The 22,820-nt window shown below is 38.0% G+C and overlaps 1 protein-coding gene across 2 annotated transcripts; it reads right to left on the bottom strand.

The window, feature by feature from the left end:
* Positions 1-1,389: 1,389 nt before the first annotated feature.
* On the bottom strand, positions 1,390-22,820 carry trip6 (thyroid hormone receptor interactor 6). 2 transcript variants are annotated; one of them, XM_007241989.3, is made up of 10 exons: positions 22,745-22,820; positions 16,600-16,813; positions 15,311-15,459; positions 14,255-14,359; positions 11,616-12,188; positions 10,153-10,243; positions 9,541-9,710; positions 8,774-8,952; positions 7,666-7,786; positions 1,390-6,273 (listed from the first exon to the last, which is right to left on the bottom strand). In XM_007241989.3, the coding sequence occupies exons 2-10, from the start codon at positions 16,802-16,804 to the stop codon at positions 6,142-6,144; spliced, it is 1,725 nt and encodes a 574-aa protein (XP_007242051.1). In that variant the 5' UTR covers positions 16,805-16,813; positions 22,745-22,820; the 3' UTR covers positions 1,390-6,141. The 2 variants fall into 2 exon arrangements, with proteins under 2 accessions (XP_007242051.1, XP_007242052.1); XM_007241990.4 differs by lacking the exon at positions 22,745-22,820 and adding an exon at positions 22,590-22,711.

Genomic DNA, 22,820 nt, shown 5'->3' on the forward strand with positions numbered 1-22,820 from the left:
GTAGGGTGGGAGGCCCAGGTGGTACTTATCATGCACAAAGGGCATCTCAAACTACAACGTTTGAGAACCGCAATTGTAAAATGCAGCCTAATATTATTTGTTATTTATTATAGTCTTAGTTAAGACTTATTTTGACCTTCCAGTTACCTAGCTTGCCGCTAACATTAGTATGTTAGCTAGCTCTCCGCTAACCTTAGTTCTCTCCCTAGTAATGTTAGCTAACTCATGGCTAACGTTAGTATGTTAGCTAGCTCCTCGCTTATGTTAGCAAGCTCTCTGCTAACCTTAGTTCTCTCCTCGGCATCGTAGTTAACTTGCCGCTAACTCTAGTATGTTAGCTAGCTTGTCGCTGTTAGCTAGCTTTCTGTAAACCTTATTATTCTCCCCAGATTAGATGTTTACAGTGGGCTACTGTGCTTTCTCATCTGCATTAATTCCGCCGTCTGAAATTCAATACCCACAGCAAATTTACAGTAAATTTAAAACAATTTAAGACCTTAATTTCCCGGATTTCAATTTAAGACATTTTAAGATTTTTTAAGGACCCACAAGAACCCTGTTATATAACAATATTTAAATTTAGGAATATTTTCAACTTACACAATATATATCACAATACATGGGATCCCGGTTAAAATGCATCTGAAAAAATAAAAAATGGACTAAATATGCTCTATGTAATGTACAGCTGATCAGTGCTTTTTTAAGCACTAATCATATCCTCAAAATACGTATAAATGTCAATATGATAATAAAAATGATCCCAATACAATAAAACATTGTTATATTGCCCATCATTTCTTCACACTTACGTGATCTTAACTTTTTTTGTTAATTTCAACATATTAAAGGGCGTATGTTTAGCTACCAATCTGAAATATTTTGAGAACCAGTAAATGAAGCCTTCCAACAAATAAACATTTTTTCTTTTAGGAGAAATCAGTTATTCCTTATTTTATGATTTGGAAATGTTTTCTTATTTAAAACGAATATGTATTTAATTTAGACTCACAAATCTTCATTCATGAAACGCTTAAACTAAAATAAAGAACTGATAAGATACATTTTCTTATTTGCTTATTCCATGTAAGGGCTCAATGAAACATAGTATAACACAAAATAACAAAATGACTGATTTTAAATAATTTATCTTCTGCCTTAAGATTTGGTCACTCTTGAAATGTAAGCTATTCTGAATATTAATATTATAACTTAATTATGTTTGAACCCCTTTAACCAAGAGGAATTTACTTTACTGAACCCACAGATTTTAAACTTTTGACCAAGAGGAATTTACTTTACTGAACCCACAGATTTTAAACTTTTGAATAGTAAAAGCTTTACAACTCATTGGCTTGGAGCAAAAATCAAAGACACAAAACACTTGAATGTTGCAAAAATGGATGGATTTATGAATTGAAGTTTCTCCTATACTGATCAGAGAAAAGCAGAAGAAACAGGTGCATGCACACTCATACTCATCTTCATTACAGAGTGTCAATTTTAGGATTTATCAATAAAAAGAAACACAGGTGAACAAGTGATTTTGCAGCACCAAGGACACTCGGTCTTCAGGACCACTGGGCAGGGATAGAAATCACCAGAGCAGGAACAAAAACATCCAGAGAGAGATGGAAACTCAAAACCAAATCACAGCACACCTGAGGGAGTTACTGGGTGCCCAGTAACACAACATTAAATTACAACTAAAGCATAAGAAACAATGCAGGAAAACAAGATGTACAAAATACCCTGCAGCCAGTGACAGATGGAACAATCACAAACACAAATTTCAAATGCAAAATCAATAAATAAAGAAAACAGCAAATGTATTTTTGTGCTTTCAGTTTTCATGAGCGGAGGAGTCTGAACATTCATCACTCCGCAAGCTACATATGCTTTTTTTTCACATCAGTAACAAAATTTCAAATGTTATGTTGTCTATGAATACACTTAGTAGGCAATTAATTATATGAGGTTTTAGTGTAACATGGAAAACCAGTAACAAAAACAACAAAACAAGCAAGAAAAAAAATCAATTAACTCATTTCGACTTTGAATTAAACCAACAAAGCAAATACAGAAAAGCCTAACCTGTAACAAGTAGTGATATGCATGCTTTATAATAAAAAAACAAAAAAAAAACAAACACACATGGCACAAACTGAAGTGTGAATGAAAGACAAAATATGGCATACATGACATTCAGCCCATCATGATGAACATCACATTACGACACCCATATCCCTCATGAAACATCATTACATTCCACACATTTGTTGCCCTCCTGGATGTACAATTATATCCTGTGACATATAGATTTAATACTTTATATACACTGATGAGCCAAAACATTAAGGCCAACAATGCCTATTCCTTCTGATAGTGGACAGGTGTTAAATATGTGGGCATTCTGAATGGTCTGTAGCTGCACAGTAGGGTTGATGCACTGTGTGGAGGAGTGTTCCTCATGTAAGCACCATTAAACATTTAAAAGCATGTGCCACATATCTGTCAGTTCTGCGTAAATGGGATGAACACCACAGCTGACCTGGCGAGATCTACAAGCCCTATTATAAAATAACATCCCAGGTATGACATTCACAGTTGTTACAGAACAATAAAGTGTCTTAATGTTTTGTTTCATCAATGTATAAAAAGTGATATGCAAAAATTTGAACACCCTGTTCACTTTTACTGTAAAATCTTCCAACAGCAACCAAATTTCAAGAAATTTAAAAATATGTTTGGTAAATTTAACACATTGAGGGAATATATATATATATATATATATATATATATATATATATATATATATATATATATATATATATATATGCACCATAATATTATTTTAAGGTAGGTTTCCCCATAAATGTGTTAAATTACACATATGAATGGTAATAGTGGATTGTGTTTACTGTAGACAATTTCTAGCATGCCCACATTTTTGCAAATAGGGGTAAATATAAATCTTAACCAGAAACCACAAAACCCACTTCGATAAAGTACCAATGTTCCAAAATGTAAGTTCGAAGTTCTCTGTCCTGACTGCTGCAAATCTCTACCTCACTAATCACAGTCTACCTGAGGCCCTGTCAGCATGTAGCCAGATATTGTTAAAAACTAAGATTTCCTTCCCTTTGTTTTTCTTTTTCTTTCACCCACTCAGAGACCAAAACGCTTGCATGAGCATGCTCGCCCTGTATGGGGTGATGCTACCTCATGAATAGAGATTGTCAAAACACCCCAAAGATGGAAGGAAACATAGCGGTTTAGTCCTAAATCACAATACTCCTTATATAGTTTACTAATGCAAATCATGAAATTACAGAGTGGAAATCTAAAACAAGCATCCATCCAGCCATCTATTGTCAATACCCGTCAACAGGCCGCCAATCCATTGCAGGGAAACAAACAGGCATTATATACAGTATTTGTAATAGTACAGTATTTACATTTATTAATGTTAGATGATTGATATGAAATCTACTGATATCTCTTTGTAGACATTGTAGTTTCATGACTTACATAGTTCACTGTATAGGGAGCAAAGAGATATTTGAGATTCAGCCAGAACTACTTTAGAGCGATTTCAAAAAAATTTCAGTTGAGGCCAAAACTCAAACAAAAACAATTTTTTTTTAAAATATCAGGATACACGCAGACTTAGCCTGAGCCCCCACTCACACCTGGCATTATAACATGCGTCCTGAGTGATCTAATCACTTTGTTTGAATAGGATACTCTGCATATTGAGGACCAATCACTCAAACCACATTTGGAGTGTATGACCACATTATTACTATAGTGTGAACACTAAAGCATCTTGATGTGTCTCTGACAGCAAAGCACACCTATGTTAACCACATAATTGCCTCACAAGCATAGTAGAGTTACAGTTTATGAAAAAAAGAAAAAATACTTGTGGCTGGTGCGCAAGCTAAGATGAAGCTGCCTGTCTCAATTTGGTCTGAAAGAAAACTAGAGGACTCATCATAACCAGCCTCTGGTTTTACACCCTCTCCCAAAATGATGTAAAAAATCTGATCAATCAAAGACACATTAAAAAACATCAGGTGTGAATGGCTGTTTGTTTTGGCAATTATTTGTGCCCAGATTACCCAGATCTTCTTAACTCACTAAATATATATATTTTAGCATTTCCCTCACAACTCACTTCACTACACACTACTACATCATCCATTTACAGCAACTCTTCCTCACAGAAGATAATACTTCATATTCACATCAACCTGCATGACCTAACAGAGCATACCATCTTACCATGCTCCACAGATAATTCATATGTAACTCTCAAAACACTTCCTTCATTTAGCTGTGTTGGAACATGGTGCCCCCTGACACTGATCCGAGGTGGTTCATTTTAGTGTTTAATGGTAGAATTGAGCTCCAAATCAACACAGAGCACACAGACAAAGAGCAAATCTATCTCCTCTTTCTCCTCTTCAGCCTGACACAGAGACTACAGCACGATATGTAGAACAGGCTGGAATTATATGTCACCATCTTTACAATCGAAATTCAAGCTTAAATCTTAGGTATTAATAAAGTCCAAATCAAGCACTATAAAAATTATTGTTCACTGATATGTTCAAACATCTCCTGCTGAGGCTAGCAGGGAAGATCTGAGGTTAGTGTTAAAGAGTAACAGACACTCCACAGGGAGCACTAAGGATAAAGGACCTTTCAGTTGGACGAGCAAAATGTCAAGTATATCTTACAGGTTCTTAAATATAGACATTACTTCTATGTTCACAAACTCAGACAACATGAGTGCAATATATGCAGCAATGTGTTGTAAGAACATTACAAGATTATTCAACCTATTTCTAGTAGGGATACAAGGATTGAACAAATGCAGATATTTTATAGACCAATAAATATTAAATATATTGGCCAGTTCAAATTATCAGTCAAATAAATTATTTTCACTCAGTTACAGTCGAATGCAAAAGCATGGCCACCCCTGGTACAAAAAAAACAAACCAAAAAAAAAAACAAAAAAAACAAATATCTTAAATAAAATTAAAATGTCCAGGACGGAGAGCCATAATTCAGCACAGTTTAAAAAAAACACACCAAGACCAAAACCTGGCAAAACAAGTCTGCTTCAGCAGGAACATCACAACACTGTGCTGACCCTTGTCGCTGGGGAGGTTCACTTATTTTCACAAGAAAAGAGAAATAATTTTTGCATACGACTGTACCGTTCTATTTTGCTGGGATTGTGCATCTCTATATTTCATCGTACTTACAGTAAGCCAGCATCTTTTGTTTGATTCAAGTAATAATTCTAAGATCAAGTCACAAGGAAATTTAATAATCTGTAATATTCTTACAACAAACACAAAGAAATATTGACTAGAACAGTAATCATATTGCCTATTTTTAAGATTATTTAAGATGTCTCAATTTTTTGGCCAACATATTATTTGGAAGTGTGATCCCCCATCAACGTGCAGAAAGGGAGTTTCACACAATTCTGGCAAATATATGAATCACAGGATATGCAGAATAAAGTCAGCAAAGGCATTATCCAGTGAAATTTAAATGCTAGCACATTTGATTAAAAAAAATATTACTGAATATTATCAACAAAAATAGAGAGATTTGTATTACGTTTTCAGCGGCAGTGACTCTTTACTAGAAAGTACAAAAAGTACCCTGATCAAGCACTAACCCTGTTCAGAAAACATGAGAAAACACACATGAACAAGCATACATGTGCACTCACACATGCTCACACACACACACGAACACACACACACACGAACACACACACACACTCTGCTGGGGATATACAAAGGTTATATTTATCTCCACTGTAAACTCACCATCTGCTTCATTAAAACGTCCCGTACACAGGAACCTGGACTTCATTCTTATTCATGACTACAACTGTAAACCCTGAGTATGTGGAATTCAGCTATTCATTATTTAATTCATTATTTAATTCAATGGATTACCTGGTTTATGCTAATAGAAAGGCGGAGGGAGTGAGTGGTAGTTTGGTGGATTGTGTGAAAAACCCTTACAGACACACCAATAAAAAGCAGAGGAGTGGGATGGAGAAATGAAATGGGAGTAAAAGCTGACTGTTGTTTGGGCTGAGACTTGTTAGCAGTCAGTGGAGATTTTGGCAGAAAGGTCTTGGATTCGTCGAGCACTGCAGCTCTTGCACAGAATGTGGCCGTCCAGAGGGTAGCATCCTCTGCCTTCCCCTTCAGATGAAAGAAGCAATCCGCACTCCTGCAACACAACATATGATCACACATATATATCTCTCGGACAACTGACGATACCAATGTCATTGCCCATTAACATCAATGTCATTTAAATGACAAGTCTTCATAGGTCATTCAGTACAGCAAACATTATACACTTATTATTTTTGGAAAAGTGGAATATATCTGTACTTTGGTTAGCAAATCAGTGTCAGCAAGAAAAAGCACATGCACAACTCCATATAAAGCAGTGAGCAGTAGGCAAAACGGACCACAGACATGGGGACCACACTGAATGTAAAATTTACCTAAAAATATCTAAAAATATTTTTACATGCGACATGAATGGGAACGGTCTAATCAGAATTCATGTGCTTTTTGCTGTTTGGTGCAGCTGTGCAGCTATAGCTGCAAAAACAACAAAAGCAAGCTGCCTTTTTTCTCCTCTTCGACCTGAACCAAATCCTATCTGATCAAATCATATTTGAGCTTGTGGCTTGTAATGTGAACGTAGCCTAAACGTAACCAGTTACAAATTTAATTTTCTTGATAATTCCTAATTTAAGCTTGATTTGAGGGAGAGCCTCTTGTAAAAAAAAAAAAAGGGAAAAAAAGGTACAACCTAGAAAGATTATGAGACAATAAAACATGAAATCTTTGCTCTAAGTTTTGCTGGACTTTGTTGTGGTCTGCTGAGGGTGTGGAAGCTATTTGCTCCTGGTGGCGCTTGTGGGCTCATGTAATTGGTTCATTTTGTAATGTGACAGCTTTAACTTATCATATTAAAAAATATTTGATAGGAGAACACTTTTTTGTGGGATCTCCTCCGTTTGAGTTTGTATACAAACACAACAATAACAAGCAGCAAACAGACAAAGCTTTTGATCTCCTTCATGCAGAAAAAAACTACTTATGGAATTGCACAATTAGGCCACAGTTTGGAAAAGGTTTGTGTGTAAAAAACAGAGATAATGAGCTGCTTCCCAAAGGAGTCCAGAATCAATCTTGGATGCAGACTAATTTATTCGGGAAATGTATGAAAACATCCTAATTTAACAAACATAAACTACTCCAAAAGCTTTATCACTTTAAACAGCAAAAAAGAGCATAAGTAGTTAGAAAAGACTCTGTGAAACAAGCCAGTCAAGCTAAATTAGATTTAACAATGGGAACCTGTAGTGTAATTAAAATCACTACAGCTCAATGAATGTTGAGTCCACTATTCACAGTATGGGTGTGTAGATGTAATGTGTGGATGTAATGTAGATAGACAATTGCCACCATAGGACTGGTTCATGGCACCTCTAATTAACACCAAAGTGAAATCTGATGAATAACTAGAGTAGCTTTATATTCACAAGCTTAAAATAGCAAGTAATGAACATAGTAACTCTGTGAGAATGTTAACAGTTCTTACCTCACATACGTAGCAATTAACATGGAAACTGCGGTCCAAAGCCACAATCCTCACAGTTTCCTCCTGGCCTGGCTCAGGCATTATGGGCTGGCAACACACAGAACAACGTGGGGCAAACTTCCTGCATACAAAGAAAGCATTTACTGTATTTAGTGAGGGTGGATTCTGATTCTGCTAATTATATACATGTGGAATTATACACACTACATTGCCAAAAGTATTCGTCTATCTTCTTCTTCCATATCTTCCATAGGGTTTAATATGATGTTGGCCCACACTTTGCAGATATAACAGGTTTAACTCTTCTGGTAGGCTTTCCACAAGGTTTAGTAGTGTGTTTATGGGAATTTTCGACCATTGTTCTGAAAGCACATTTGTGAGGTCAGACACTGAGGCTGGACGAGAAGGCCTGGCTCACAGTCTCTCCTTTAATTTTTCCCAAAGGTGTTCTATTGGTTTGAGGTCAGAACTTGGTGCAGACAAAAAAAAAAGTTTCTCCAAACCAAACTTGATCATCCATGTCTTTATGGACAATGCTTTGTGTACTGGTGCGCAGATATGTTTGAACAGGAAAAGGCTTAGATGAAGATGAAGAAGATCAGCCTGGGAAACCCAGTCCATCAAACTCGCTACAAACTATACTTTTCTTAGTAGTGATCTGTAGTGATTGACTCTGTAGAAAGTTGGCAACATTTAACACTTTGTGGCAAGGTAGCTTTTGTTTACAATCACTTCCACTTTGTTACAATATTACTGACATCTAACTGTGGAATATTTAGTAGTGATGAAATTTCACAAATGGACTGGAGGCACAGATGCTGCATCCTTTGATGGTACTACATTGGAATTGTGGATGGGTCAATACTTGGCAATACAGAACACATTCTTTGCAAATCACAAATTTTATGTCACCACACCATAAGAGTATCCTAAAGATAGAATGATTTGATTGGTCAATAATGTTATTCATGGCTACAGAACCAGAGTGTAAATATCTGCAAGTAAAAAATGATTTTACTGATTTAAACTCATATATTTGCAGAATGTGTATAACTAATGTCTCTAGACCGTACCCTGAACCTTAAAGCATTGTAGCTACAGCAGTTACCTGTGGAAGTCGTCAATGCAATGGATCTGGGAGGTGGCATCCACAGTAAAGGGCACCCCATCCAGGCAGCAGCCACAAACCACACAGTTGAAGCAGCGTGGATGGTAGGCTTTCCCCATCGCCCGCAGGATGCGGTCTAGGATTGGGTTTGAGCACTTCGAGCAGCGTTCCAGTGTGCTCTGCATTCACAGAAAAAGAACTAGGAAAGCTTAGTGTCATCTCTACTAAAACCTTAAACTAAATGCAAAAGCGATATTTTGCAGTTTACTTAACAGAGAAGAACGAAGACATCAAAAACAACTTATTACAACATAATGGCATTTCATGGCACCTTTAAAGACACATGGAATCATAAGGGCACAAAATATGGACTACAGAGAACAGGACAGCATGAGGTGCGAAGTAGGAAAGGGAGGTCACTAAGTAGATAAAAAAGAACAAGGAAAGAAAAGAAGTGACAGAAGGGTGTGAGTGTTCGTGTGTGTGTGTGTGTGTGTGTGCTGTGTGTGTATAATTGCTCCTGCTACCACAAAAAGCTATTAAAGAAGAACAGGGAACTGGAAAATCAAGAGTAATGGAACACAAAGGAAAGACAAAGACACATTCAGCCAAACAGGAACAACAATGAACAGCAGTTAAAATGAAAGAAAAGGAAAGAAAAAAATCACAAAAAATAGAAGGGAGAAGAGGAAAAGAAGCATCCAACATAAAATTAAAGGAAGCATAAAAGAAAGAAGAGTAAATAAGCATAAATGTATTAAACTCACAATGTAACAGCTCTCACAGTAGCTCTTTTTGTCCAGTGCATAGAAAGGCTGGCCTCTAAGTCGAGCATGGCAGGTGATGCACGTAAAACACTCCACATGGAAAACCTGCTCCATAGCGATACAGCCACTGCCATCACCGAGCACATTATCCCCACACCTCGCACAGCGACCTGAGAGAGTAACATATTAATGAATTAATTAACAAAATTGCAACAATAAAACCCCTGAAGATTATAAGTATCGTAAAGTAAAAATGCTCAAGTACCCAAAAGGGGTTCAATTTATTTATAAAAATAGTAACAAGTTACATAGGAACCCTTAATAGCAGTGCTGTCTAATATTTTCTGCAAAGGGCCACTCTTGCTGCAGGTTTTCATTCTAACCAACCAGTCACACACCTGATTTGATCAACTGCTGATGCTGTGTGTTTCTGCTTGGCTGTAAAAAACCCTGCAGCCAAACCAGGCCTTTGAGGAAAAGGCTGTTTACCCGTCGTTTATAGTACCAAAACATTTCCTGTATATGAGGAACCTCACTTGATATCAGTTTACCAAGTGTATGACTAAAGCAACACTTCATTGTCTTAGGAGGGGTGTGAAAAACTAGTCATACCAAAATATTCCTCAGCAGGGGGATGATTCATGTCATACACCAACTTCTTAGTGAGTCGATCCAACTCCTCCTCAGGCCTCGGCACTGGCCCCTGGTGGTAAAACATGGTAAAAACAGTAATGATCTGGACATGATCCAAGGAGGCAGTCACAAAGCATCCCATAATTATGTTATAAGAACAATATTCTTCCTAACCGTGTAATGACCTATTTGACACACAAAAGTTAGACATTCTTTAAAAAGGTTTAAAGCATGCAAACAATACACTCTGAATCTTGTTTTGATATCCATCAGTGCCTGTTAGTGTGCCCTGCAGTTAACTAAATGTGAGGAAACAAAGTATGCTGTGATAAAAAAAAAAAAAAAGTTTGTTTTTTATTTCATATTGTGTTATTTTAAATTGTATTTAATCAATGTATTAATATATGTTATAGTTTTACAGACTTTGTCTTTTTTTTTTTATCCCATTTCTCTTCCCAATTTTGTTATGCCGACTACCCTACCCACTCAGCTGCACTCCCCCCGTCTCTAGCAATGCCCCAACACCAGGAGAGTAAAGACTAGCACATGCCTCTGCCGATACATGTGCTACAAGTCACCCACCGCCTCTTTTTGAACTGCTGCTGATTCAGCTTTGCCGAGTAGAATCACAGCACACTTTTAGGACAGTGCAGAGACTCGGTTCTAATACATAATACATTTCCTAAATTTCCTTCGGGATAAATAAAGTATCTATCTATCTATCTATCTATCTATCTATCTATCTATCTATCTATCTATCTATCTATCTATCTATCTATCTATCTATCTATCTATCTATCTATCTATCTATCTATCTATCTATCTATCTATCTATCTATCTATCTATCTATCTATCTATCTATCTATCTATCTATCTATCTATCTATCTATCTATCTATCTATCTATCTATCTATCTATCAGCCGCCTTGTGCTGACTGACATCACTTAGGGGATTGAGCAAGACCAACTGTGCTTCCTCAGGACTCTGGCAGCAAATGGCAAGCATCTGATCAAGCATCATAGGGGTGTACTGGACCATTCATGGACTACACTTGTCTTCTACACCTTTATCCTGATTTGTTTAAGTGTGATTGTAGAGTAAATTCAAATAAAATATCACTACAGACTTTTTTTTAGCAGTTTATAGCAGGTGAGTATTCCCTTCGTGTCATTGACAGGCCATGATTATGGCATACAAAATGTTTGTTTATGGACAGCAGTTTGGACATAGCCTCTGTGTAAGAGGTCTTTAGTTATGCACACATAATGGAACAATATACATCTTTAATTTGCCTTTTTTATCATTACACACTTTCCTTAAATTGCATTGAGTTGGGAGATCTCAACCAGACTTGTTCATGTGATTCCTAATTCAGTTTGGCATGCTGACAATAAAATTGCAACATCAGTAGTACTGACTATACTTAATAAAGAAACTTACCTTGCTAGGCTGGTATGCAGTACCCTGTTCTTGTCCTTTTTTGCCTGGTGGTCCCTGCACTCGGCTGGATGCTTGAACCTGACTTGTTCCCCCTTTGTATGCTGCTGGGTCACCATGGGCCTCCTGGGCTGGAGGGGGCGGTGGCGGGTACCAGCCCTGTGCCTGCCCTTGTGCTTCTGGGTAATACGTGCGGTCTTGTTGAGCAGGACGAGAAGCGATTTGTCGAGGAGCAGGTGGAGTGTAGGCCTGTTCCGCCTGCCGCCCGCTCTGAGAGTAGGTCACAGGCTGGGCTGTTTTGACCTGCACGCTGAAACGTGGCCCAGTCGGGGTGGAGGCAGTGGTGTAGGAGGCAGGCACAGGTTGGGGGTACGGTTTATGGGTGGAGGAAGAAGGGGATGGATAGGCATAGTCAGGCTGTGGAGTGGCAGCGTAAGGAGGAGAGGGATGGTACTGACTCTGAGGATGAGGAGGATAGCCCATGGACGGTCTGGCCTGGGATTGTGTTATAGTCTGGCCAGAGGGCTTGTATCGATCACTGGGGAGGTGCTTGTTGTAAGGCACATTATCGTATAGCTGTGGGGAAGAAATGGAACATCTAAGAAACTCTATTAAAACAAACAAAAAAAAAAAAATATATATATATATATATATATATATATATATATATATATATATATTTACTGCTGGTTATTTGGGTTCTATAAAAAGAAACAATACAGCAACAATGCCAAGAGCTGTAAAGTAAAGCATATGCTCTATACTGCTTTATTGAAAATGAACTCTTCTCCAGGAGAGTTGAGTTCCAACTAGGGTTGTCACGATACCAAAATTTTGACTTTGATACCGATACCAACTGTAGTATCACGATTCTCGATACCAAAACGATACTTGGAAGAAAAAAAAAAACAATAAAAATATCTGAACATAAAATGTTTATTTTTGACTGAACTGGATTGAACACTGAACAATCGGTGCAAACGTTTTTATTCTAAAATGAAACATTTGAACAAAAAAACAAGTTTCGTTATTATAACCTTAACTATAACATAATTATCTAAACACTTCCTAAAAACTAAAACTAAAACCAGAGGTAATGGTAGCCTGACTATGTGAACCTGACGGGCGGGCAGAAGTTAAGTTCTGAATAAGGAAAATAAAGAGACAGAAGAACTTTACAATGTTATGTTCATTTTAACACTCACTGCTCCGTTTTATTAATCAACCGTTTACCGTTTTTAATAAGCCCATGTTCAGTGTAACGATCAAGCAGGCTACGTGCCTGACCACAGATTTGCGATGGAAACGCGAAAACGTGAACATCTTGAGTTCATGTTTCACAGCCAATGGGATAATGGAGAAATAGAGAAAACCACGGGTCCAAAACAAAACTCCTGCACACTCCTCTCCGTGTTAACGTGATTTACTAGCAGTCGCTAGTAAATCTTAGTAAAGCTACAGACAGAGTGTATCCTGACTAACTCCACTAACCTGTCGACTTCACAGCTCTTTGTAGAGATCAGGGTGCTTGTCTGCTAAATGAATGAGCGAAATATGATCAGAATTATGTTAAATAACACTGTAACATAGAAGCATAGAACTATTATTTAATTAAAATGATTTTTAAGAACAGCTAAACACACTGCTGCAGGTCAAACGCGGAGGCGTTCACGTGCGAGAGAGAGAGAGACAGATAGAGACACAGAGAAAGAGACACAGCGAGAGTGAGAGAGAGAGAGAGAGATTTGCGTGTTCTGATGTGAGCTACTCACAGGTAAAGGTTCTCTTTTATCTCCTCGTGCTCATATTCTAGTCCCACACATAAGTCTGCAGCTCCCTCAGTGTTTTCTGTCGTATTTTGCGGCTAGCGCGAGCGCTTACAACTAACACCGCGGACCGCGAGGTGCCGCCGCGCTTGTGCCGAATCCGCTACTGAATCCGACTCCTGCTTCGCGGACAGAATCGGCACAACACCTACCGCTGTACAACTGCGGGAGTGAAAACAGCGCTAATAAATAAAGTAGTTTAGTTTCACTTTCAGTTTTCGTTATTTTATTTAAAAATAAAAATATAAATAAAAAACAGATGCCTACATCTCAGACTATTTTCCCACACTTCACTCCTCGCGCCCGTTTTTTCCACAAGTCGCGGACGAGAGACATCTGTTATTTTAGCCGTCGCCATTCTACACTTGCTGCTGCTCTGCTGGCTTGCGCGTGAATCGATTCATTTGTTCAGAACACTAAGTTTATCTGAATCCTGCCACACCGACTGCTGCGGTGTGAATCAGTTTTCTTATGAACTGAATCAAATCGCGCCTACTAATTTGACTCATTTGAAGCTAGTGACTGGGCTATATACAATATCGAAAGCATCGAACGCTAAAGAACCGAATCGTTTGTGATGACGTAGTATCGAAAAAGAATCGAACCTTCGGTACACCGTGCAACTCTAGTTCCAACACTCATATGTTCAGGACCAGGTTTGGACCACTATTTTACACTGTTTTAAGTATAGTCAAAGTTTGCATAACTTTTTAGTTAATCAATAATAGTCTATCCAATTTAGTTTTTTCCCTCCCTAACATTCAAACATGGCAACAAGTATGCTAATAAAAAAAGATGACTGAGGAATTACTGTACCTGTGTGCTTGAGTTCTGAGGGTGGCTGTCCAGGTCAGCTAACATGCAGGTGAGAGAGTCTATCTCTGCATCAATACTAGATATATGCTTATCTGAGCCTCGAGCCTGAAAAAGAAAACAGACAAAGGTAAAACTGAAATACAGATAGACTAAGAAACAACGGCTCTCACAACAAAAAAAAACAGACCACAAGTATTAAAAAAAACCAACAACTTTAGTTTAATCTCTTGACAATACTTCCCTCTTAAGAGAATTTCTTCCCTTCCACTGATTCATAAAACCACTTCACACCAGACACAGCATCTGCAGGATGGTGTAACTCTATTGCAATGCATGGTATTTTACAGTGGGCATGACAACACGTCACGAGGACCAATCGGTTCTATTTGTCTCGCACAGTGATATAAGCTACACATGGCTTTGCTGTCTGTTTAGCCTTAATAAACTTCATGCAGACAGGAGAACCTTTTTAAATCAAACCACAGCATGTTTGGATTTGTTAGCGAGCTAGCTTTTCTGTTAATATCAGGTGGAATTAAAGCCCTTACTTTTGGATTCTAAAGTGGCTGTTTCTAGTGTATGTTTTGGCCTAGGTTTTACAATGGGTAAAAGTTCAGTTTCTGCCTAGTCCACTTGCCTGATGTACAGGTTAAAAATAAACCCAAAGCCTATTTTTGAGCTTGATGCGCGCATTACTTTTGTGGTGTTGCATGACGTACTTTGCCAGTGTGAAAGGATTCACTGACTAACATAGCAGCACACTGCTCTCACAACATGTTTACCATGTCTGGTGTGAAATGGGCTTAATGCAACAATGCTAATGCAAATATGGGTAGACATCATTGTGGTTCTAAAGGAGATATATTTAAATTTCTCCCCATTCCACTCTATAAAAATGAAGTAAGCAGTGTCTAAAAAAAGAAGTAGGTTAAGCAGCATGTTTTTGTTTTTCTCTTACTACAAATCACTCTAAATTACCTCTGTGTATTAAATCCACCCACTAGAGTCTATACCACCACTCCCAAAAATCATTCAAGGCAGAATAGTTTGACTTACATGGTGATCATAGCTGGCCATGTGTGGACTCCATGCGAGGTGGTTATCTTTGGGTCCATCCGCTTGGGGATAGTAGTGCTCTCCTGATTTGGGGTGGTAGGGGGATGGCCCTGGATGGTCATCCGGGTGCTGGTGATGCATGCTTCCACCTAAATAAGCGCACACACACACACACACACACACACACACACAATTTCAGAACCAAAATCTGATAAAAAATTACAACCCTGTTAACAGTCAGCCTCCTCTTTGTTCAGCTCATCATTATCAAGTGATTAATTTCCTTTAACAGAAAAAAAAACAGTAGTGGATATGAGAAAGTCATGATTCAGCATTCAAAGAAATCATTCTCCAACAAATCACTCATTAACAGCAAGCACTGACAGTCTCAGGTCAACCCAAAAAGATAATGTACAAAAAACAAGACTGATACACCAATACATGATGGAACATAAATCTACTAAACTAAACTTTCGTTAGCATTATTTTTGACAGTACGTGATTTCAGAGTACATTTCTCAAGATTTTTGGTCAAGACAGCTTTGGTCAACGAAACATTGTGACCAGTTTTTAAAAACAGGGTTCTGGATTAGAAACCATGTGTGAAAGTGTTAAGATTTCATTGTGAGTACAACAAACTGTAGTTTTTCAGGCACAACAGAATAATAGACTGTGATGATGTGCGTCTTGGTTAAGTGTGTGCAGTATGGCAAAAAAGTTATCATGACACATAAAGATATGTTTATGACATTATATGTAGTATGATATATTAACACACACATATTTCCAGATAAATTGAGTAGAATTTTTAGATCTACAAATATATTTAAATTAAAGAATATATCCAATTACACAGGAATAATTATGCTTATAATTTAATTTGTTCTCCTCGATTTTTATATAATTTATTTCTCAATCAGTTTTTTCTTTCATTCTTCTGCCATTTTTAATTTGTTGAGTATTTTAAGTAGTTCCTTCATGTATAAATAGTAAATACTGCACTTTGGTAGGGAGGACAGGTCCAGATACAGTTTTACACATCCATTTGTAAGAGCCAATATTTCCCTATGGAATTAAACATACAGCTTTACATACTGATATCAGTTGAAATTTTATGGTCACAGTATTTTACTTACATGTACAGAACAGGCATGCTGTTTAGATGATAATTGCATCAAAACATCTTTGAGAAAAGCACACTGTTCATCATAAATATCAAAACATCGCGAGAAGATAAAATATCATCTCATCACCAACCAAATATTCACCCAAATTAAAGTCATTCTCACCTGAGGGTCCAGTGGCCATGTATCTTGTAGGTACACCGTTTCCACCTGCTACTCCATTTTGGTCATAAACACCATATTTGGGCCTCTGGTCTGATGGACCCTTCTTCGGTGGTCTGTAGTAAGCAGGACCAGAGTGCGACATCTGTGCTGCAGGTCGCTCTGGACTACCCAGAGTCCTTGGAGGCAGCCAGGTAGGGCCAGACATAACAGGCTTCTATTAGAAATATGAAAATGAGCATTTCTTTAAACTTCAGGATTTTAATTGAATCTTTAGCATCTACAACAGTCAGGCAACAACTTGGCTGCAGGCTTGCAATAAAAATGACCTGTTACGATAATTACTTTTTTTTTTAAGGATGATGCATAATATTGATAAATGAATTGATATAATAATATAGCATAACAAAATGTTAATGCAAATACACCATTTTAAAAAGAAATTAAATTGAAGGATATAAGAAATATAAGTATTCTAAATTATCTTAAATAGCAGTCAACTGTCTAGCTCTTTTACATGAAGTAACAAAAAAAAGCAAAATCTAGGTCAGCAAAAAATCTCCATATATTGTATGAAACCGAATTTGTAACATAACTATTACGATAGGTCTAATTAATATGTTTCAATTCAGTATATTTTCTAATCTTATGCTTTATAGTAAGTGCCCATAATAATTAAGAGTGCATATTGTCGCTGTCCAATGAAAAACAAGTATCTAACTTTACAGGAGAAAAAAACTTTCAATGGAAGTCAAAGTAAAAAGTACTTCTATTGGTCCTTTCATCAAGAAATTTTGGTACAGCGTAAGAGACAGTTTGTCTCCCAAAATTTTACAGTAAACTAAAAATCGACAAAAATTGAGAATTTGAGATAATACAGATGTGTCGACTTAAGATTGAATAGAAGTTCTATGTACAATCTCAACAATATTAGTGTTAAAGTTAAAAACAGTTTACATAAACATGTGTTTTAAATAAGCAGTTGCTCTCATGCTGAAAACATTTGTGAACTGTGATCAAGAGCTTGTTTTAAGTAGTGAGGACTGGAGACACAGGGAGGAACCCTGGACATCATCAGAACCACAACAGGAATCTAACAGGAAATGACTTCAATCCCCAGAGTCATATAACAACCCCTTACTAACTAAACATCAACCAATAGGCATTACGCCACTGCGTCTGATTACACTGACCATCTCAGCGGTCATCGAGGTCTCATACTTTACAGATGTATGCAGACGGTTACCAAGGGAACCTAAAAAAATGCTCCACTCTGGGTTTCCTATAGCAACTTACAGTTGCCACAACAACAGGCTCTCATTTAAAAAAGCAGGAAAAGGGAACCATTCTCAACTGTGAGGGGAATTCCAGGGGTCCTCGAGCAAACAGCCTCCCACACACATGCACATGGACACACACACGTTCCCACAGGTGCAAAGTAGTTCTTCCTGATCCCCCATTGGCACAATGGCCATTGTCCTAAATATTTAGACGTGACCCTTTGTGTACAAACTTCTATATGAGAACGAGATAGGAAATGTTGTGTAATTATCATTTTTTGTTTGACCCATCTGGACAACCACAACAATGTCCACTTCACAATGGTGCATCGAACACAAAGCTAACTTCAAGGTAGGGGGCATTGTACACACATGGCCTAAACTTGAGACAACAACATTAAATACTAATATTGCTGGGTGATAAAGCAATCGGAATCAAAGTTTATTCATTAATGTGGCAGCAGTGTAAAGCATATAATTATGCAAATATAGGTCAGCAGCTTTAAGCAATGTCCACATCAACAATCAGAAACTGAGAAAAAAATGTATGGTTTGAAAGCTGGTTTGACTATTTCTAGAACAATTTATTCGTAATTTTCATCACAACAGCTTCTAGAATAAATCAGAATGGTGTTAAAAACAAAACATACAACAAGTGGCAGTTTTGAGGACAGAAAATTGCCAGAATGGCGAGAAAACTACAATATCTCAGATACTGTACTTTTGTCATAAGTGGAGAAGTAACACATCCAACCTTAAGGTGTGTGTGGTCTACAACAGCTGAAGGCAATATCAAATTCCACTTCTGTCAGCCAAGAACATAAAGCTGAGGCTGCAGTGAGCACAGGCTTACCAAATCTAGATTTCTGAACACACATTTTTGGAATAACACACACCTTATCTAACAATTACAAATGCCTACTACAAAATAATATAAAAAATAGCATGGCCAGTGTCTGCCAATTGTAGAAGTGCAGCCAGCATCGCTTGGTCCTTGCACAACATACAACAAATACAGTATTTGACGTAGTTTGAAGTTTCGATTTGAAATACAGGCCATAACGGCCATTACAATACACTTATTTGCATCCCTATGGGAAACTGACACTTTATTATGTAGTGCTTTTAGCCTATCAGTATATCAGCAATGTCAAAAACAGCATGTCTCCATGGCAGTTGTTCTTTATGTTGAATGAAACTTGACCAACAGAAATGCTTCAAACTGACTTGAATTAAAAGCTTGTTACACTGACTTCCATTGAAGCTTTTTCCCTTCTCCATTAAACCTAAAATTATAAAATATGGCAATTTTGTAGACAGCACTTTCTATAAATATATGCTAAAGTAAGGTATTTTCAGAATGTAAGAGCAAAAAAACACTAATATTATATATTCAGAATAGTGTTTATAGGCTATGGAGTATTATAGGGGATTAGTTTATCAGGGGGGCGTCTATATATATACAGTGCCCTCCATAATTATTGGCACCCCTGGTTAAGATGTGTTCTTTAGCTTCTCATAAATCGAGTTTTGTTCAAAATAATATAGGACCACGATGGGAAAAAAAAGTAAAGTCCAACCTTTAACTCAAGTAAATTTTAAGGGGGAAATAAAATCCCTGACTAAGAAATAATTATTCTTCATAAAATCACCTGTTCCACAATTATTGGCACCCCTAACAATTCTTAGGAAATAAATTTAATAAAAGTATTTCTGTCACTTCTACAGTAGTTTACGAAGTTGATCAGAGTATGTAGGAACATTTAATTAGTAATTCACAACTTCCTGTTTCCCTGGGGTATAAATATGACGTGACACAGAGGCCATTTATCTTCAACATGGGAAAGACAAAGGAACATACCATTCAAGTGAGGCAGATGTGTGTTGACCTTCACAAGTCAGGCAATGGCTACAAGAAAATCGCTACTCGCCTACATCTGTCCATATCTACTGTCAGAGGAATTATTAAGAAGTTTAAAACAACTGGAAGAGTGGTAAACAAGCCTGGACGAGGACGCAAGTTTATTTTGCCACCACGCACAGTGAGGAGGATGATAAGAGAAATAAAAAGTTCTCCAAAGCTCACTGTTACAGAATTGCAACAAATGGTAGCTTCTTGGGGTCACAAAGTCTCCAAAACAACCATCAGGCGCTATCTACATGCCAACAAGCTGTTTGGGAGGCATGCACGGAAGAAACCATTTCTCACTCACAATCATAAACGCAAACGTTTGGAGTTTGCTAAGCGGTACTATGACTTCAACTGGGACCGTGTGCTTTGGTCAGATGAAACAAAGATAGAGCTTTTTGGCAACAAATGCTCTAAGTGGGTCTGGCGTAACACAAGAGCTGAGTATGCAGAAAAGCACCTCATGCCCACTGTGAAATACGGCGGGGGATCAGTGATGCTGTGGGCCTGTTTCTCTTCTAAAGGCCCTGGGAACCTTGTTAGGGTGCATGGCATCATGAATGCTCTAAAATACCAGGACATTTTAAAACAAAATCTGGTGGCTTCTGCCCGAAAGCTGAAGATGGGTCGTCACTGGGTCTTTCAGCAAGATAATGACCCTAAACATGTGGCCAAATCTACACAGAAATGGTTCACCGCACACAGAATCAAGCTCCTCCCATGGCCATCTCAGTCCCCAGACCTCAACCCCATTGAAAACCTGTGGGGTGAGCTGAAGAGGAGAGTGCAGAGGAGAGGACCCAGGTCGTTGGATGATTTAGAGAGAATGTGCAAAGAGGAATAGTCAAAGATCCCTCTTTCTGTATTCTCCCATCTTGTGAAACATTACAGGAGAAGATTAGGTGCTGTTTTGTTGGCAAAAGGGGGTTGTACAAAGTATTAACATCAGGGGTGCTAATAATTGTGGCACACATGATTTGATGTTAAATAATTATTTCTTAATGTGGGATTTTTTTCCTACTGAATAAATTCACTTGAGTTAAAGGTTGTATTTTACTCTTTTTTTCCATCGTGGTCCTATATTATTTTGAACAAAACTCAATTTATGAGAAGCTAAAGAACACATCTTAACCAGGGGTGCCAATAATTATGGAGGGCACTGTATATATATATATATATATATATATATATATATATAAACAGGAGGACCGGTGAGTTTTTTGGCTTTCTCAGTCACGTGACATCGGGTTCAGTAGCTCCTCTATTTCCACTCGCTATTGTTTAAGTGGATCTCCGTGGAAACGCACGGCCGAAGTGTAATGACAGTGTGTGGCAGTGGACAACTATTTTATAAAATGCGAGGTAATGAAAATTAGATTTGTGTCTGGTGGGGACTAAATATTTCAGCGAAAAACAGTAAGTAATTCAGAAGACGTTTGGGAAAAGCACGTACATGGTCGTTCCCGGACTGGAATAAAATCAAAGAGGATCCCCCCCATGAATGAGATTTCAGATAGGACTAATGACTAGGCTTACTCCCTGTCCGGAGGAAGCTGCCCCATAGTGTTTAGAAGAGTGGAAAAGGCGGTTGGTCATACAAATGCTAACGTTACTGTTTTACTGTCACTTTATCATAGATAACTAGCTAACTATATAACCTACTGCTAACTAACCAAGTAACGTTAACCTAACACAGTAACCGAGTCAACCTAGTTAGATAGGTTAGCTTACTAGCCGATATGTTGTTACCGAAGAGCAGCATCACGGTATGTCAACATCACGGTATACCGGTGTCAGAACTAGACATAAATAATGTCTGAGAAATTTAAACTGTATCATATAGCTAGATAAAAGACAAGAGAGCAATAATTATCTAGTTAAAACGAAAAATAACTTAAAATTAACATTAAGCTGGCTAGTTATCTAGCTAGGTAGGTAGGTAGCTAGATAGCTTGTTAACTAGCGTTAGCTGTAAAAGTTTGCGAGAAGGTTTGGCGTGCTCAGGCGGACTAGGCTGGTGCCTGGACCCTGTCGGACGCAAACTCAACCCCGAGGAGTGTTGGGCCGAGTTCTGGACGTGTAACTAATAAGAGAATGTTAGTTTTTAGGTGGACACAAGCTAGTAAACAACATACTGAACGAAGCAGTGGTGAATCAAAGTGGGCCAGTGTCACACTCCTAGCTATCTAACTATCTATCTACAGTTTAGACTATAGTAAACTATAGTAAATCTTAACCAACACGACACGTCCAGGTTTCAGCACAGAATAATTAGCCATGCAGCTTCCCCGAAACCCGCAGCGTATCGTGCGAGGGCTGCGGAGAAAACAGGAACAATGGAGCATTTATTGATTTCCGTTAACGTTACCCTACCTCTTCAAAAACAAGTGCTGGCTAATCCAGCTCATCTACAGCTGGCCTGACTCGCCTCTCATCTGCACAACACACACAGTTAATCTACAGCTCACGATCCTGAACTTTAAGGGACGAAGATGCTGCCCTGTGTCGGACTGTGTTACAAAATACTGTTAGGTTAACTATTTAACGTAGCTAGTTAAAATGAGCTAAATCTGGTAGCTAGGTTAAACATTTCAGGCGAGAAGCTTAAAGAAGAAGACATCTGTGTTTTGGACTGGAGCATGATAAACCACTAGCGTGCACACAAAACAGGATTAAATTAAAATTCATTACTGAATCACTAATAGCCTCCTGTCCCCACTGTCCCCTTAAAAGAAAAAGTTACAGTGCTGCTGGTCTGCCTATGCTAGCTCATGCTAGGTTAGATGACTAACATTAGAGCTAACCTAGCGCCATCCTCTCTCGTTGTCACACCAAAGAGCGCTGAAAACGGCCCGCCTCACTTCACCACGTCTTCGACAAGGTCACGACTGTTTAGCTACCCGTATAAAAGTTGTTTAGGTGTCTGAAGTACTGAGTACTTTCAGTTCCTGTAACCTACTTTTTTCGTGGATCCTGCGTGTGACTGTGTGCCAGAGGCCCCGGAGAAGCGGCGTTATTTCCTTTTCCACCTGTTT

This window comes from Astyanax mexicanus, chromosome 8, assembly GCF_023375975.1.
Source record: "Astyanax mexicanus isolate ESR-SI-001 chromosome 8, AstMex3_surface, whole genome shotgun sequence".
NCBI classification, from domain to species: domain Eukaryota; kingdom Metazoa; phylum Chordata; class Actinopteri; order Characiformes; family Acestrorhamphidae; genus Astyanax; species Astyanax mexicanus.

Coding starts and splice junctions, on each gene's coding strand:
- trip6 (XM_007241989.3), bottom strand. CDS start 16,804: ATGTCTGGCCCTACCTGGCTGCCTCCAAGGACTCTGGGTAGTCCAGAG. Junction 15,460..16,599: donor CATGGCCACTGGACCCTCAG/GTGAGAATGACT, acceptor GCGCTTATTTAG/GTGGAAGCATGCATCACCAG. Junction 7,787..8,773: donor TGCATTGACGACTTCCACAG/GTAACTGCTGTA, acceptor CTTTGTATGCAG/GAAGTTTGCCCCACGTTGTT.